Genomic DNA, 14,719 nt, shown 5'->3' with positions numbered 1-14,719 from the left:
TAAATAACACTGTTTTATCTGATTGTTGTTGACTTCTATAAATGCACAATATGTAAAGCTATTCAAAATAAAGTTGTTTGCGTGAGAAGTCCGACAGGCTGGTGCCTTATGCCCGGTTGCCCAATTTCAAGGACATTAATAAACATTTAAAAATAAACCCTGAAGTATGTGTGGTGCCTCAACTCATCTCACTTCGGTCTCTCGGTGGACTCACTCTCCCCAAGTAGAACCTCACCAGCCACAACACGTTCATTTACAGGGGAATAAAAACTGACCAGAAGTTTTTAGTTTGTTTCGTTGCGTTGTTTGTGTTTTGTAACTTATTTTGTACATAATGCTGCTGCTACCGTCTCTTATGACCGAAAATAACTTTTGGACATCAGAACTGCGATTACTCACCACGGACTGGCAAAATCCTTTATTTCCTTTATAAAAGTCCGACGTGAATCATATACTGCTTCTCAGGAACAGGCCCAGATCCCCGTCAATTGCGTGAAGAGAAGACGGAGAAAAAGGGGACGGAGGGCGGGGCTGCCTTCCGAGAATTCGTAGGCGATTGAATAAACCACCACTTCCTTCCATTCCGCTAGCAAAAGTGCAAACTTTGGAGAATAAAATCGATGACCTACGCGGAAGATTAAACTACCAACCGAACATTAAAATCTGTAAAATCTTATGCTTCACGGAGTCGTAGCTGAATGACGACATTATCAACATACTGGTTATACGCTGTATTGGCAGGACGGAACAGCGGCAAAAGTTAAAGCAGGGAGCACCAGTGACTGGATCAATAAAAAAGATGTCAGATGAAGCAGATGCTAAGCTACAGGACTGTTTTGCTAGCACAGACTGGAACATGTTCCGGGATTCTTCAGATGGCATTGAGGAGTATACCACATCAGTCACTGGCTTCATCAATAAGTGCATCGATGACGTCGTCCCCACAGTGACCGTAAGAACATACCAACAAGAAGCCATGGATTACAGGCAACATCCGCACTGAGCTAAAGACTAGATCTGCCACTTTCAAGGAGCGGGACTATAAACAGGAAGCTTAAAGAAATCCCGATATGCCATCCAACGAACCATCAAACAGGCAAAGCGTCAATACAAGACTAAGATCGAATCGTACTACACCGGCTGATGCTCGTCGGATGTGGCAGGGCTGGCAAACTGTTACAGACTACAAAGGGAAGCACAGCTGAGAGCTGCCCAGTGACACGAGCCTACCGGGCGAGCTAAATTACATCTATGCTCACTTCGAGGCAAACAACACTGAAACATGCATGAGAGCACCTGCTGTTCCGGAAGACTGTGTGATCACTCTCTCCGCAGCCGATGTGAGTAAGACCTTTAAACAGGTCAGCATTCACAAGGCCGCAGGGCCAGACCGATTACCAGGACGTGACCTCAGAGCATGTGCTGACCTACTGGCAAGTGTCTTCACTGACATTTTCAACCTCTCCCTGACTGAGTCTGTAATACCAACATGTTTTAAGCAGACCACCATAGTCCCTGTGCCCAAGAACACTAAGGTAACCTACCTAAATGACTACCGACCAGTAGCACTCAAGTCTGTAGCCATAAAGTGCTTTGAAAGGCTGGTCATAGCTCACATCAACTCCATTATCCCATTAACACTAGACCCACTCCAATTTGCATACCGCCCCAACAGATCCACAGATTATGCAATCTCTATTGCACTTCACACTGCCCTTTCCCACCTAGACAAAAGGAACACCTATGTGAGAATGCTGTTCATTGACTACAGCTCATCGTTCAACACCATAGTGCCCTCAAAGAGCATCAATAAGCTAAGGACCCTGGGAATAAACACCTCCCTCTGCAAGTGGATCCTGGACTTCCTGACGGGCGCCCCCAGGTGGTAAGGGTTGGTAACAACACATCCACCACGCTGATCCTCAACACAGGGACCCCTCAGGGGTGCGTGCTCAGTCCCTTCCTGCACTCCCTGTTCACTCATGACTGCACGGCCAGGCACGACTTTAACACCATCATTAAGTTTGCAGATGACACAACAGTGGTAGGCCTGATCACCGACAACGATGAGACAGCCTATAGGGAGGTGGTCAGAAACCTGGCCGTGTGGTGCCAGGACAACAACCTATCCCTCAATGTAATCAAGACAAAGGAGATGATTGTGGACTACAGGAAAAGGAGGACCGAGCACGGCCCCATTCTCATCAACGGGGCTGTAGTGGAGCAGGTTGAGAGCTTCAAGTTCCTTGCCGTTCACATCACCAACAAACTATCATGGTCCAAACATACCAAGACAGTCGTGAAGAGGGCACGACAAAACCTATTCCCCCTCAGGAGATTGAAAAGATTTGGCATGGGTCCTCAGATCCTCAGAAAGTTTTACAGCTGCACCATAGGAGCATCCTGACTGGTTGCATCACCGTCTGGTATGGCAACTGCTCAGCCTCTGACCGCAAGGCACTACAGAGGGGAGTGCGTACAGCCCAGTACATCACCGGGGCCAAGCTTCCTGCCATCCAGGACCTCTACACCAGGCGATGTCAGTTCCTTGCCGTTCACATCACCTAAAAATGGTCATACTTCAGCCACCCTAGTCATAGACTGTTCTCTCTGCTACCTCACGGCAAGCGGTACCGGAGCACCAAGTCTAGGTCCAAGAGGCTTCTAAACAGCTTCTGCCCCCAAGCCATAAGACTCCTGAACATCTAATGAAATGGCTACCCAGACTATTTGCATTGTCCCCCCCCGCTGTTTTATAGTGCTGCTACTCTCTGTTGTTATCTATGCATAGTCACTTTAATAACTCTACCTACATGTACATAATACCTCAACTAACCAGTGCCCCCGTACAATGACTCTGTTTTAGTACCCCTGTATATAGACTCGCTATTGTTATTTTACTGATGCGCTTTAATTACTTTTTACTTCTATTTCTTATTCATATTTTTTTTTAAACTGCATTGTTGGTTAAGGGCTCGTAAGTAAGCATTTCACTGTAAGGTCTACACCTGTTGTATTCGGTGTATGCAACTAATACATTTTGATTTGATGAATACAATAACTACGTATTCATACCATGACTCTCCCATCCCATGGAATGTCCACCGCCATCATGTGACATGTCCCCTAAAATGTTATCTGGTTCATCGATGATAGACGGGAGAGACAAGGTTAACTGAGTTTATACAAGACCATCAAAATACATGTAATGTTCACAGGCTTCATGTTGGGGTAAAAAAAGCATATGGTTATCAAAGACTTAGAGATTGTCAGTAGATGTGGTTTTCCTGCAAGAGTTACATTTAAAGAGGAGCTGGGTTGGAGAGGCCTATGCTGCCACCTACTGTAGCAACAGCAGAGGTGTAGGCATCCTGATAAATAACAATACACCATGTTCTCTTATATCCAGCACATGGAACAAGAAGGATGTTTTCTAATGTTGAATTATACCATACATGGTGAAAAATACACATCGATTTCATTGTATATCCCCCAAGGGGCAAATATGGTGTTGTTGTTTTCTTGTATAGAATTTAAGCTATATTTGATGAAATCCAGGCAGGAACTATTATCTTAGGTGACCAAAATCATACAAAATCGATAAGATTGACAGACGTAGCAATAAAAAAGGCCAATTCAAGGAGCATCGAACGAGGATGAAAAATGTAATCTCTACAAATAATTTCCAGGACACCTGGAGATTACTATTCCCAACTACAAAAGACTACTCCTTTTTTTCTCTCAAAGTAAGAAAAGCTATTCAAGACTTAACTTCATTTTTTCCCCCAAAAAATGCTCAACAATTTACTGGGTTAAAAAAAATCATGATATTTTGATATCAGATCATTCTCCAGTATCATGCTTAATTACACCAACAGAAAATGCACTGAGTGACAGAATATGGAGAATAAACAGCACATTGTCAAGACCCGAAACCCATTAAATATGCAACTAAAAAAAATAAAACCTTCACCATTACAAATGTAGACATGAGAGAAAAGAGAAAAGCCCCGATATAATTTGGATGCTTTTAAGGCACGTGTCAAACTCATTCCATGGAGGGCCGAGTATCGGCGGGTTTTCACTCCTTCCTTGTACTTGATTAACGAAATAAGGTCACTAATTAGTAAGGAACTCCCCTCACCTGGTTGTCTATGTCTTAACTGAAAGAAAGAAAAAAAAAACCTACAAGACACTAGGATGAGTTTGACACCCCTGTTTTTAGGCGTACATTAGGGGAATGATAATTTCATACCCTGCAAAAGTTAAATAGGAGTTTAAAATGTAAGAAAAATCCATAAGCAGGAATAAACTTTTCACTGTTGAAGAGCCAACTACAGTTTACGCAAGTGACAACACTAAATTCAGCAGCTTCTAATTCCATGTATCAAACAGTTATTTCAGATATATTCAAATCAGGAACACCCTGCTGATAATATACCCATACATTTAATCAATTGCAATACAATAATAAAGCTGATAAACAATAGAATGGCAAAAGTCTTATCAGACTTGATAAATACCAATCAAACAGGGTTTATTAAAAATAGACACAAACAAATACAAGAACATGATTCAGTATAATACACAAAAAAAAACAAGATTTATCAATAATGGCTGTTGATGCCGAAAAGGCCTTTTCTATTCAAAACTTCGGAAGCCTTCAACTTTCCTGCTGAAAAAATACATGTAATAAAAATATTATACAAATATCCTAAATCAAAAATAAGACAAGAAGTCCTCTCTCCCCCGTCCTGTTTGCACTGGCAACTGAACCAGGACCCGAAGGTAACAGGTATCAGTATCGGTAAACATGAATATAAACTAAACTGATCTGCAGATGATCTCCTGACATACCTGACCAATACTAAAAACTCAATGACCCCTTCGCTAAAAATATGTTCAGAATCTCATGAAAAATACAAATAACTCTAATAATGATCAACAACAATCCTTTAAGTGGACTGCAAAACATATCAAATAATGAGGATGTTTAATAAATAACAACAAATATATAAAGATGTCTTGACCCATTACTGAACAATTAAAAGCGGATCTATTTCAAATGGAACAATTTTCCCATAAATCTTACAGGTAGAGTAAACCTATTCAGAATGGCACGGCTCCTAAAGTTTGTATATTTACTCTCGGTAAACCAATTACCCCACCGAAGACATTCTTTAAAAAAATATACTCGGCCATAATAGACTTTATATGTGACCTCGATTCGGCTCAGAGCTATAAAAACTCAGAGCTATAAAAGTGCATTCAGAAAGTATTCAGATCCCGTTTTATACATTGTTACGTTACAGTATTATTCTAAAATGGATACAATTATTTGTTTTCCTCAAGCTACACACAATAGCCAAGTTTTGCAGTGTTATTAAAAATGAAAACAGAAATGTATTTACATAAGTATTCAGACCCTTTACTATGAGACTCTAAATTGAGCTCAGGTGCATCCTGTTTCCATTGATCATCGTTGAGATGTTTCTACAACTTGATTGGAGTCCACCTGTGGTAAATTCAATTGACTGGACATGATTTGGAAAGGCACACACCTGTCTATATAAGGTCCCACAGTCCGGTGTAGAGCATGGCGCTTACAGCACCTGGGTTGTGGGTTCGATTCCCACAGGGGACAGTACGAAAAAAGTATTCAAATGTATGCACTCACTACTGTAAGTCACTCTGGATAAGAGCATCTGCTAAATGACTCAAATGTAAATGTTGACAGTGCATGTCAGAGCAAAAACCAAGCTATGAGGTCAAAGGAATTGGCCGTAGAGCTCCAAGACAGGATTGTGTTGAGGCACAGATCTGGGGAAGAGAACCAAAAAAATGTCTGCATCATTCTTAAATTGAAGAAGTCAGAACAATCGGGGGGAGAAGGGCCTTGGTCAGGGAGGTGACCAAGAACCCAATGGTCACTCTGACAGAGCTCCAGAGTTCCTCTGTGGAGATGGGAGAGCCTTCCAGAAGGACAACCATCTCTGCAGCACTCCACCAATCAGGCCTTTATGGTAGAATGGCCAGACGGAAGCCACTCCTCAACAAAAAGGCACATGACCGCCCCCTTGGAGTTTGCCAAAAGGCACCTAAAGACTCTCAGACATTCTCTGGTCTGATGAAATCAAGAGTGAATGAGTGGCCCGGACTTGAACCCTATCGAACTCTGGAGAGACCGGGAAATAGCTGTGCAGCAACGCTCCCCATCCAAAGTACTGAGTAAAAGGTCTGAATACTTATGTAAATGTGATAAGGTTTTTATTTTTTATACATTTGAAGAAAAAAAACAACATTAAAACTGTTTTTGCTTTTTCATTATGGGGTATTGTGATGTCATTATGGGGTATTGTGATGTCATTATGGGGTATTGTGATGTCATTATGGGGTATTGTGATGTCATTATGGGGTATTGTGATGTCATTATGGGGAATTGTGCGTAGATTGATGAGGGGTAAAACCATTTTTAATACATTTTAGAATAAGGCCGTAACGTAACAAAATGTGTAAAAAGTAAAGGGGTCTGAAAACTTTTCGAATGCACTGTATATCATACACTGCAGTTGAGGAACATTGGGAAAGTCATTCTGCTTTGAAAGTTAATAAACTTGTAACCCCACTTTGGAGAAATGTCCCTTGAATATTTTTGGTACACCTATTGGAGAGCTCTTTGTCTAAACCCATTGGGCATCGTTCACACCCTCATAAGCCTTAGCCCCACCCATCTCTTTAAGGATTCACAGTTGAGGCCATGTGCTAAACAGAATGAGTTAAACAATAAACCATAATCCCATACCATACTAATAGCAATACAAACTGATTGTCATAACGAGCCACCAGGCATGAATCTGCAGGTAGCTTACGCTAACCAACTAGGTTCAATGTTAGCCAGCTAGCTAACATTAGGCTACAACTAGCAATACAAACAGATTTCTGGAAAACAAATGATATTGCTACACAGATCATACACGTAACATTAGCTTGTGAGCTAGTCAGCTAGCTAACAATACGCTTTAACACGCAATGAAAACTACTTTGACAAAATTAATAAAGTATAATATCTGAAAATGTAGCTAGACCCTTACCCATATACATGGAAGAATGCTTCTCCCTATCCGTTATGCCATTAGTTTGAAGATGCAAAGCAGAGACAAATGTTTTATACAACAGCCTTCTATGTTATTTTTTCGGCTTCCTCCGCATTTGCAATCATACTCTGCTTCCACCGGTCATTCCATTGACTTCAACAACAACAACAAAAATCGGTCAACTTCTTCCGTGACAACAACACTGTTGATCGCCGTCTCTTCCCCATCACGGTCACAAGAAGACTCTACAATGTCTGGTTCAATGAAAACGTTTTTTACCTAAATCAGGGATTTTATCATCTGATTCATTTTCAGAGTCCAAGACAGTCAGCATGGCACGATCGTCCTCCAGAAAGTAGTCAGTCAATAACTTTTTCCCACTAATCTTTGTCGATAGCACATGTCAAATTCAGGGCAGCGATGTTGAGAGCAACACTTACGCAGTTCTCCATTACAAAAAAGCTCAGCAGCTCATGTTATAGACAGAACCTTGCTACATGGCAGACCAATCCAAACTCTCGGCATGTCCAGCCCTTCCTGCTAGCCAATCATGCTTAGCGGGAAGATTCATGTCTTTTTCCGTGGCTAAACTAAATAGGCTTGTAATTTAACAATTGTATTCATACTTACAGATGGAATACAAGTTTGTTAACCTGTTGGGGCTAGGGGGCAGTATTTGCACGGCCGGATAAAAAACGTACCCGATTTAATCTGGTTACTACTCCTGCCCAGTAACTAGAATATGCATATAATTATTGGCTTTGGATAGAAAACACCCTCAAGTTTCTAAAACTGTTTGAATGGTGTCTGTGAGTATAACAGAACTCATTTGGCAGGCCAAAACTTGAGAAGATTCCTTACAGGAAGTGGCCTGTCTGAGCATTTCTTGCCCTCCTTGATCATCTCTAACAAATACAGGGGATCTCTGGCATGACGTGACACTTCCTACGGCTCCCATGGGCTCTCAGAAGGCGGGAAAAAGCTGAACGATGTAGTTCCATCCCCAGGCTGAAACACATTAGCGCGTTTGGCAAGTGCTCTATCAGAGGGCCATTAGACTGAGGCTCGTGCATGAGGGGATAGCATGCTTTTACTTTCACTCTCTTTGTAATAAAAAACGATTTCCCAGTCGGGAATATTATCGCTTTTTTACGAGAAAAATTGCATAAAAATTTATTTTAAACAGCGGTTGACATGCTTCGAAGTACGGTAATGGAATATTTAGACATTCTTTGTCACGAAATGCGCCATGCTCGTCACCCTTATTTACCCTTTGGGATAGTGTCTTGAACGCCCGAACAAAACGCCGCTATTTGGATATAACAATGGATTATTTGGGACCAAACCAACATTTGTTATTGAAGTAGAAGTCCTGGGAGTGCATTCTGACGAAGAACAGGAAAGGTAATAACATTTTTCTTATAGTAAATCTGACTTTGGTGAGTGCTAAACTTGCTGGGTGTCTAAATAGCTAGCCCTGTGATGCCGGGCTATCTACTTAGAATATTGCAAAATGTGCTTTCACCGAAAAGCTATTTTAAAATCGGACATATCGAGTGCATAGAGGAGTTCTGTATCTATAATTCTTAAAATAATTGTTATGCTTTTTGTGAACGTTTATCGTGAGTAATTTAGTAAATTCACCGGCAGTGTTCGGTCGGAATGCTAGTCACATGCTAGTCACATGCTAATGTAAAAAGCTGGTTTTTGATATAAATATGAACTTGATTGAACAAAACATGCATGTATTGTATAACATAATGTCCTAGGGTTGTCATCTGATGAAGATCATCAAAGGTTAGTGCTGCATTTAGCTGTGGTTTGGGTTTATGTGACATTATATGCTAGCGTCCCACCTAGCCCATAGAGGTTAAGGCACATGAAAGTTCACCTGCTCCAAAAGCCATTTCTGGCCAAAAACTCATTTACATAAAAAAAAAAAAAAAAACCGTTCAAATGCCTCTCCTGTGAAGGATGTACATTTACATTTACATTTAAGTCATTTAGCAGACGCTCTTATCCAGAGCGACTTACAAATTGGTGCATTCACCTTATAATATCCAGTGGAACAACCACTTGTGTGTTTTTCTCTTCTCAATCTACACAGAATACCCCATAATGACAAAGCAAAAACTCAATTATTTTATAAATAAACAACTGAAATCAGTACTTCGTTGAAGCACCTTTGGCAACAATTACAGCCTCGAGTCTTCTTGGGTATGACGCTACAAGCTTGGCACACCTGTATTTGGGGAGTTCCTCCCATTCTTCTCTGCAGATCCTCTCAAGCTCTGTCAGGTTGGATGGGGAGCGTCGCTGCACAGCTATTTTCAGGTCTCTCCAGAGATGTTAGATCGGGTTCAAGTCCAGGCTCTGGCTGGGCCACTCAAGGACATTCAGAGACTTGTCCCAAAGCCACTTCTTCATTGTCTTGGCTGTGTGCTTAAGGTCGTAGTCCTGTTGGAAGGTGAACCTTCGCCCCAGTTTGAGGTCCAGAGCACTCTGGTGCAGGTTTTCATCAAGGATCTCTCTGTACTTTGCTCCGTTCATCTTTGCCTAGATCCTGACTAGTCTCCCAGTACATGCCGCTGAAAAACATCCCCACAGCATGATGCTGCCACCACCACGCTTCATCGTAGGGATGGTGCCAGGTTTCCTCCAGACGTGACGCTTGGCATTCAGGCCAAAGAGGTAAATCTTGGTTTCATCAGACCAGAGAATCTTGTTTCTCATGGTCTAGAGTCTTTAGGTGCCTTTTGGCAAACTCCAAGCGGGCTGTCATGTGCCTTTTACTGAGGAGTGGCTTCCGTCTGGCCACTCTACCATAAAGGCCTGATTGGTGGAGTGCTGCAGAGATGGTTGTCCTTCTGGAAGGTTCTCCCATCTCCACAGAGATCTCCACAGAGGAGATGGTCACCTCTCTAACCAAGGCCCTTCCGCCCCGATTGCTCAGTTTGGCCGGGCGGCCAGCTCTAGGAAGAGTCTTGGTGGTTCCAAACTACTTCCATTTAAGAATGATGGAGGCCACTGTGTTCTTGGGGACCTTCAATGCTGCAGAAATGTTTTGGTACCCTTCCCCAGATCTGTGCCTCGACACAATCCAGTCTCGGAGCTTTACAGACAATTATTTCGACCTCATGGCTTGGGTTTTGCTCTGACATGCACTGTCAACTGTGGGACCTTATACAGACTAGAGGTCGACTAGAGGTCGAACTTGAAATCGTCCCTACTTAAATCGGCATGGCTGATTAAATAGGAACGATTTCAAGTTCTCATAACAATCAGTAATCTGCTTTTTTTGGACGCCGATTACATTGCAATCGACGAGGAGACTGCGTGGCAGGCTGACCACCATCAAACTGACCTTGTAAGCTGCAAGGAGCCAAGTTAGGTTTATTATTTTATTTTACCTTTATTTAAATAGGCAATGGTGGCAAAGTAATTACAATATACCAATTAAACACTGGAGTGAAATATGTGCAGAAGATGAATGTGTAAGTAGAGATACTGGGGTGCAAAGGAGCAAGATAAATAAATACAGTATGGGGATGAGGTAGTTGGATTGGTTATTTATAGATGGGCTGTTTACAGATGGGCTATCTAGGTAGTTGGATGGGCTGTGTACAGGTGAAGTGATCTGTGAGCTGCTCTGACAGCTGGTGCTTAAAGTTAGTGAGGGAAATATGAGTCTCCAGCTTCAGTGATTTTTGCAATTCGTTCCAGTCATTGGCAGCAGAGTACTGGAAGGAAAGGCGGCCAAAGGAGGAATTGGCTTTGGGGGTTTGGGGGTGACCAGTGAGATATACCTGCTGGAGCGCGTGCTACGGGTGGGTGCTGCTATGGTGACCAGTGAGCTGAGATAAGGTGGAGCTTTACCTAGCAGAGACTTGTAGATGACCTGGAGCCAGTGAGTTTGGCGACGAGTATGAAGCGAGGGCCAGCCAACGAGAGCGTACAGGTCGCAATGGTGGGTAGAATATGGGGCTTTGGTGACAAAACAGATGGCACTGTGATAGACTACATCCAGTGTGCTGAGTAGAGTGTTGGAGGCTATTTTGTAAATGACATCACCGAAGTCGAGGATCGGTAGGATGGTCAGTTTTATGAGGGTATGTTTGGCAGCATGACTGAAGGTTGCTTTTTTACTAGCTAGCAATAGACTTCTCTTACAAAAAACAATCAATCTTCACATAATCACTAGTTAACTACACATGGTTGATGATATTACCAGGTGAACTAGCTTGTTCTGAGTTGCATATAATCAATGCGGTGCCTGTTAATTTATCATCGAATCACAGCCTACTTCAACTCCGCCAAACGGGTGATGATTTAAAAAGCGCATTCACGAAAAAAAAGCCCAATCGTTGCACCAATAAACCATAAACATCAACGCCTTTCTTAAAATCAACACACAGAAGTATTTTTTTAAACCTGAAAATTTTGTTAAAATAAATGCATGTTAACAGGCAATATTAACTGGGGAAATTGTGTAACTCTTGTGTTCAGTGCAAGCAGAGTCAGGGTATATGCAGCAGTTTGGGCCGCCTGACTCGTTGCAAACTGTGTGAAGTCCATTTCTTCCTAACAAAGACCGTAATTAATTTGCCAGAATTGTACATAATTATGACATAACATTGAAGGTTGTGCAATGTAACAGCAATATTTAGACTTAGGGAAGCCATCTGTTAGATAAAATACGGAACGGTTCCGTATTTCACTGAAAGAATAAACGTTTTGTTTTTTAAATGATTGTTTCCGGATTTGACCATATTAATGACCAAAGGCTCGTATTTCTGTGTTATTATGTTATAATTAAATACAGGATTTCATATAGCAGTCTGACTGAGTGGTGGTAGGCAGCAGCAGGCTCGTAATCATTCATTCAAAAAGCACTTTACTGCTTTTGCCATCAGCTCTTAACAATGCTTGAAGCACAGCGCTGTTTATGACTTCAAGCCTATCAACTCCCGAGATTAGGATGGCAATACTAAAGTACCTATAAGAACATCCAACAGTCAAAGGTATATGAAATACTAACGGTATAGAGAGAAATAGTCCTATAATTCCTAGAATAACTACAACCTAAATCTTCTGAACTGGGAATATTGAAGACTAACGTTAAAAGGAACAACCAGCTTTCAGATGGAACTTAAACGTTTGCTTTTTTACATGGCACATACTGCACTTTTACTTTCTTCTCCAACACTGTGTTGTTGCATTACTTAAACCAAATAGAACATGTTTCATTATTTATTTAAGACTAAATAGATTTTATTTATGTATTATATTAAGTTAAAATTAAAAAGTGTTCATTCAGTCTTGTTTTAATTGTCATTATTTTTTTATATATATATATATATATATATATATATATTATTATTATTATTATTATTATTATTATTATATATAATTATATATAATTATAATAATAATAATAATAATATATATATATATATATATATATATATATATTTTTATAATAATAATAATAATAATTATATATATATATATATTATAATAATAATAATAATAATAATATATATATACACACACACACACACAAATCGGCCGATTAATCGGTACCGGCTTTTTTTGGTCCTACAATAATCGGTATCGGCATTGAAAAATCATATCAGTCGACCTCTAATATAGGCAGGTGTGTGCCTTTCCAAATCATGTCCAATCAATTTAATTTATCACAGGTGGACTCCAATCAAGTTGTAGAAAGATCTCAAGGATGATCAATGGAAACAGGATCCACCTGAGATAAATATTGAGTCTCATAGCAAAGGGTCTGAATACTTATGCAAATAAGGTATTTCTGTTTTTTATTTTTAATAAATTAGCAAATTTTTTGAAAAACCTGTTTTCGCTTTGTCATTATCAGGTATTGTGTGTAGACTGCTGAGGATTTCATCCATTTTAGAATAAGGCTGTAACTTAACAAAATAAAGAAAAAGTCGAGGAGTTTGAATACTTTCTGAATGCCCTGTAAGTCTAGTTACCACATGTATTTAAGCTATAGCAAACAGGCAATAGGCCACTTGGCATGGTGCCTTTAACATGATGGCTATAGCAAACAGGGAATAGGCCACTTGGCATGGTGCCTTTAACATGGTGGCTATAGCAAACAGGCAATAGGCCACTTGGCACGGTGCCTTTAACATGATGGCTATAGCAAACAGGGAATAGGCCACTTGGCACGGTGCCTTTAACATGATGGCTATAGCAAACAGGGAATAGGCCACTTGGCATGGTGCCTTTAACATGATGGCTATAGCAAACAGGGAATAGGCCACTTGGCACGGTGCCTTTAACATGATGGCTATAGCAAACAGGGAATAGGCCACTTGGCACGGTGCCTTTAACATGATGGCTATAGCAAACAGGGAATAGGCCACTTGGCACGGTGCCTTTAACATGATGGCTATAGCAAACAGGGAATAGGCCACTTGGCACGGTGCCTTTAACATGATGGCTATAGCAAACAGGGAATAGGCCACTTGGCACGGTGCCTTTAACATGATGGCTATAGCAAACAGGGAATAGGCCACTTGGCATGGTGCCTTTAACATGATGGCTATAGCAAACAGGCAATAGGCCACTTGGCATGGTGCCTTTAACATGGTGGCTATAGCAAACAGGGAATAGGCCACTTGGCACGGTGCCTTTAACATGATGGCTATAGCAAACAGGGAATAGGCCACTTGGCACGGTGCCTTTAACATGATGGCTATAGCAAACAGGGAATAGGCCACTTGGCATGGTGCCTTTAACATGATGGCTATAGCAAACAGGGAATAGGCCACTTGGCACGGTGCCTTTAACATGATGGCTATAGCAAACAGGGAATAGGCCACTTGGCATGTTGCCCAGCTGTGTGCTCCCTGCGCTACACTGTTGTGTGCTGCCAGACGCCAGCGGTGCAGTCAAGTTCAAATATGTCAAACCATAATTTGTGACATCTCGATGTTGTCACCATCAACGATGGCTGACAGACGAAGCAATCGCTGAAGTGTACTTACTGATGTCAAAGGCATAGAGGACGTTGCAGGCCCCCTCCGTGTCGTTACGACCCCCCCATATGTAGATGGTATCTTCCAGCAGCACGGCAGTGTGACCGTAACGCATGTAGGGGGCATCCCTGGCATGTTCCCTACCACCTGTTCTCACTGGAGGCAGCTTCATCCACCGCAGAGAAACTAGAGAGAGGAGACCGAGACACTGGTATTACTACAGAGAGATGCTAGTATTACTACAGAGGAGACCGAGACACTGGTATTACTACAGAGAGATGCTAGTATTACTACAGAGGAGACCGAGACACTGGTATTACTACAGAGAGATACTAGTATTACTACAGAGAGATGCTAGTATTACTACAGAGGAGACCGAGACACTGGTATTACTACAGAGAGATGCTAGTATTACTACAGAGAGATGCTAGTATTACTACAGAGGAGACCGAGACACTGGTATTACTACAGAGAGATGCTAGTATTACTACAGAGGAGACCGAGACACTGGTATTACTACAGAGAGATGCTAGTATTACTACAGAGGAGACCGAGACACTGGTATTACTACAGAGAGATGCTAGTATTACTACAGAGGAGACCGAGACA

General features: G+C 41.5%; 1 protein-coding gene across 5 annotated transcripts in view; it reads right to left on the bottom strand.

Moving 5' to 3' along the window:
* LOC106590013 (kelch domain-containing protein 3) overlaps window positions 1–14,719 on the bottom strand; it is a 91,824-nt gene that overhangs the window by 59,622 nt on the left and 17,483 nt on the right. For 3 of the 5 annotated variants that reach the window (XM_045710416.1, XM_045710417.1, XM_045710419.1), the window contains 2 exons: window positions 14,120–14,296; window positions 3,076–3,138 (listed from right to left, as the gene is read on the bottom strand). The exons of 1 other annotated variant lie outside the window; for it this stretch is intronic. In XM_045710416.1, the coding sequence (XP_045566372.1) occupies window positions 3,076–3,138; window positions 14,120–14,296 (240 nt within the window). The remainder of the gene's footprint in view (window positions 1–3,075; window positions 3,139–14,119; window positions 14,297–14,719) is intronic. One more of the 5 variants, XM_045710418.1, reaches the window with a different exon arrangement.

The sequence above is a fragment of the Salmo salar genome, chromosome ssa28 (genome assembly GCF_905237065.1).
Source record: "Salmo salar chromosome ssa28, Ssal_v3.1, whole genome shotgun sequence".
NCBI lineage: Eukaryota > Metazoa > Chordata > Actinopteri > Salmoniformes > Salmonidae > Salmo > Salmo salar.
The sequence above is the reverse complement of the archived record's forward strand: the minus strand, read 5'-3'. Positions and strand labels throughout refer to the sequence as shown.